Source organism: Lygodium microphyllum, chromosome 3 (assembly GCF_053477565.2).
Source record: "Lygodium microphyllum isolate KBCC chromosome 3, Lygodium_microphyllum_v1.1.10, whole genome shotgun sequence".
Taxonomy (NCBI): domain Eukaryota; kingdom Viridiplantae; phylum Streptophyta; class Polypodiopsida; order Schizaeales; family Lygodiaceae; genus Lygodium; species Lygodium microphyllum.
This window is the reverse complement of record NC_141137.1, coordinates 129,498,429-129,500,713: the sequence shown is the minus strand read 5'-3', so window position 1 is coordinate 129,500,713 and position 2,285 is coordinate 129,498,429. Positions and strand designations below refer to the sequence as shown.

At 41.6% G+C, this 2,285-nt stretch overlaps 1 protein-coding gene across 1 annotated transcript; it reads left to right on the top strand.

Moving 5' to 3' along the window:
* The first annotated feature begins 1,100 nt into the window (after window positions 1-1,100).
* LOC148038893 (eukaryotic translation initiation factor 1A) lies at window positions 1,101-2,050 on the top strand. The gene has a single exon (XM_087674780.1). It carries the CDS (start codon window positions 1,268-1,270, stop codon window positions 1,703-1,705), a length of 438 nt encoding a protein of 145 aa, XP_087530906.1. The 5' UTR covers window positions 1,101-1,267; the 3' UTR covers window positions 1,706-2,050.
* Window positions 2,051-2,285: the final 235 nt, after the last annotated feature.

The following is a 2,285-nucleotide window of genomic DNA, read 5'->3' as shown; positions in this document are numbered from 1 at the left end:
CTTCGAGAGCTTTCCATGTTGCTTATCAATTAGGGAAATGTATATTGAAGGATAGATGCAAGCATTACTTGATGCGCTTAGGTTCCAAGAGTGGAGGCCTATGAAAATTAACATAACAAAATTTGCTAAGTATGGCAATTCTTTCACACAACTTGAAAAACCCAGTTGGACATGTTAAGTTCATAATGTTGGAAGTCCTATTGTAAAGGCATAAATATACTAAATTTATTTCAATTAAAAAATGCGAGTTTTGTTTCTCATTTAGCTATCGTTTCATACAATGGCTTGCTTGGAAAATGTGTTCTTTTTCATGGGAGTCGTTCTCATGAGCTTCAAAATCAAATATTGGGTTTCAGATTGGTTTTTGCTTTTAAAACCATAAGCACATTCTTGCGAGCTATTTTTCTAAAAGTGGATTGGCATAATATGGCAAATATCTACCATATTCATTTGCCATCGCTTTTTGACAAAGTTAGTAGTTATCTCTTTGATAAACAAAAGCTTCCCATTGCTATCTGGATTATTTTCAAGTGCTTGTCACCATCTAATCTGTCTCTGGTACGATGCCACAATTAGGTTTTGTTTTTGGTGGGATACATCTGTCCAAGGGGATAACATATCTAGAACCAATTTGAAAACTTGATCCAAACTCATCAACTTGATATTGGAAGGGAACAATGTTGATGAAAAACATTTTTGGTAGAAAATACAAATTAGAATCGAATTTCAATTATTTATAACTAATTTTTTAAATCAATTAAAGTTTTAAGCCTTCTTGAAGATTTGAAGCATTTTGCCAATGGGGTCGTAGTTTAAGTGGTTTTGAGTGTGTGGTTGAGTATTGTGGGTGCATGGGTCCAAACCCTAGGTTTTGCTTCCCTGCGTGCAAATTGTAATGCATCTAAGATTGGAAGGTGTTAAATTTTTTTTTTGCGATCCATTTAACATCGGAACTCGGGTTTTTCGTGAGCATTGGGAGGAAACCAGCGACCGTGGTTCCCAAAACTGGCCAAAACCCAGATGCTGGTTTTGTTCGTAACGAAGGGTGGGTTTCATTTCCCTACAATCGTGTGACCGACCTACCTAAGAGATTTCTTTGTTATCGAACACCACGCAAGAGTAGCGTGTATATAAGGGGATCCTAGGGCAAACCCTAATCTGTAACGGCGTCCATTACTTGCTCTGCTTGCTGAGACTCCTCACAGAGACAGGCCTTCCCTCTTCTCAGCGCACCAGCGTCTCTTTCGCCTGTAGCAGACCCGCCAGCATGCCGAAGAACAAAGGAAAGGGAGGCAAGAACCGCAAGAGAGGAAAGAATGAGGCTGACGACGAGAAGCGGGAGCTCGTCTTCAAAGAAGACGGGCAGGAGTACGCGCAGGTTCTGCGGATGCTTGGCAATGGCCGCTGCGAAGCTCTCTGCATCGACGGCCAGAAACGGCTTTGTCACATCCGCGGTAAGATGCACAAGAAGGTCTGGATTGCGTCCGGCGATATCATACTCGTTGGTCTCCGAGATTACCAGGACCTCAAGGCAGATGTGATCCTTAAGTACCAGCCTGACGAAGCTCGGCTTCTCAAGGCGTATGGTGAGCTTCCTGACAATGTCCGCCTGAATGAGGGTATCGCCGGAGGCATGGATGAAGAGGAGGATGGTGGCGGTGATGACTACTTGGAGTTTGAAGATGAAGATATTGATAAGATCTAAACACGAGAAGGCTGGTTTGGATTTTCCCTCTCTGTGTCCAGCGCACTTGAAGATGGATGATCGTATGATATTGCTACTGTTAAGCTGTGTAGTTGAGTTTTCTCTGTAAGAACCATGAATAAAGGCATGGTTTCTATTGTTATACATTTTGAAGAATCAGTAACCCTAGTGCAAGTGTAGCCTAAACAGCAGAGTGCTGTGTACATTTCTTATGCTGCACGATCATAATTGCTAAGTCATGTATCTTACATTCTTGTCGCTGCTGATCTTTGTGGCACTTGGTTTGGTTTTTGAAGCACCGTGCTAATTGATTGCAGCGGCTGATTTGCCTTTGTTTCGGACTCATCTAAGGCATTCTTGTCGAGGGATATATTATTTTTATCTATGGCAGCTACCTGGTTATGCCAAAGTCCCTTTTGTAATTGAAATGAATTGGTAACTCCATTCTGTGGTAGGAAGTAAGAACTTGGTTTTGCTACAACGGTCTCAATGCATGACATTTTGATGGATGATTAATAGCCAACAAACTCTCAGGAGCCATTTTAGAATATTGTAATGGAATTGTTTTGCAGGCCTGGAT

Coding starts and splice junctions, on each gene's coding strand:
- LOC148038893 (XM_087674780.1), top strand. CDS start 1,268: ATGCCGAAGAACAAAGGAAAGGGAGGCAAGAACCGCAAGAGAGGAAAG.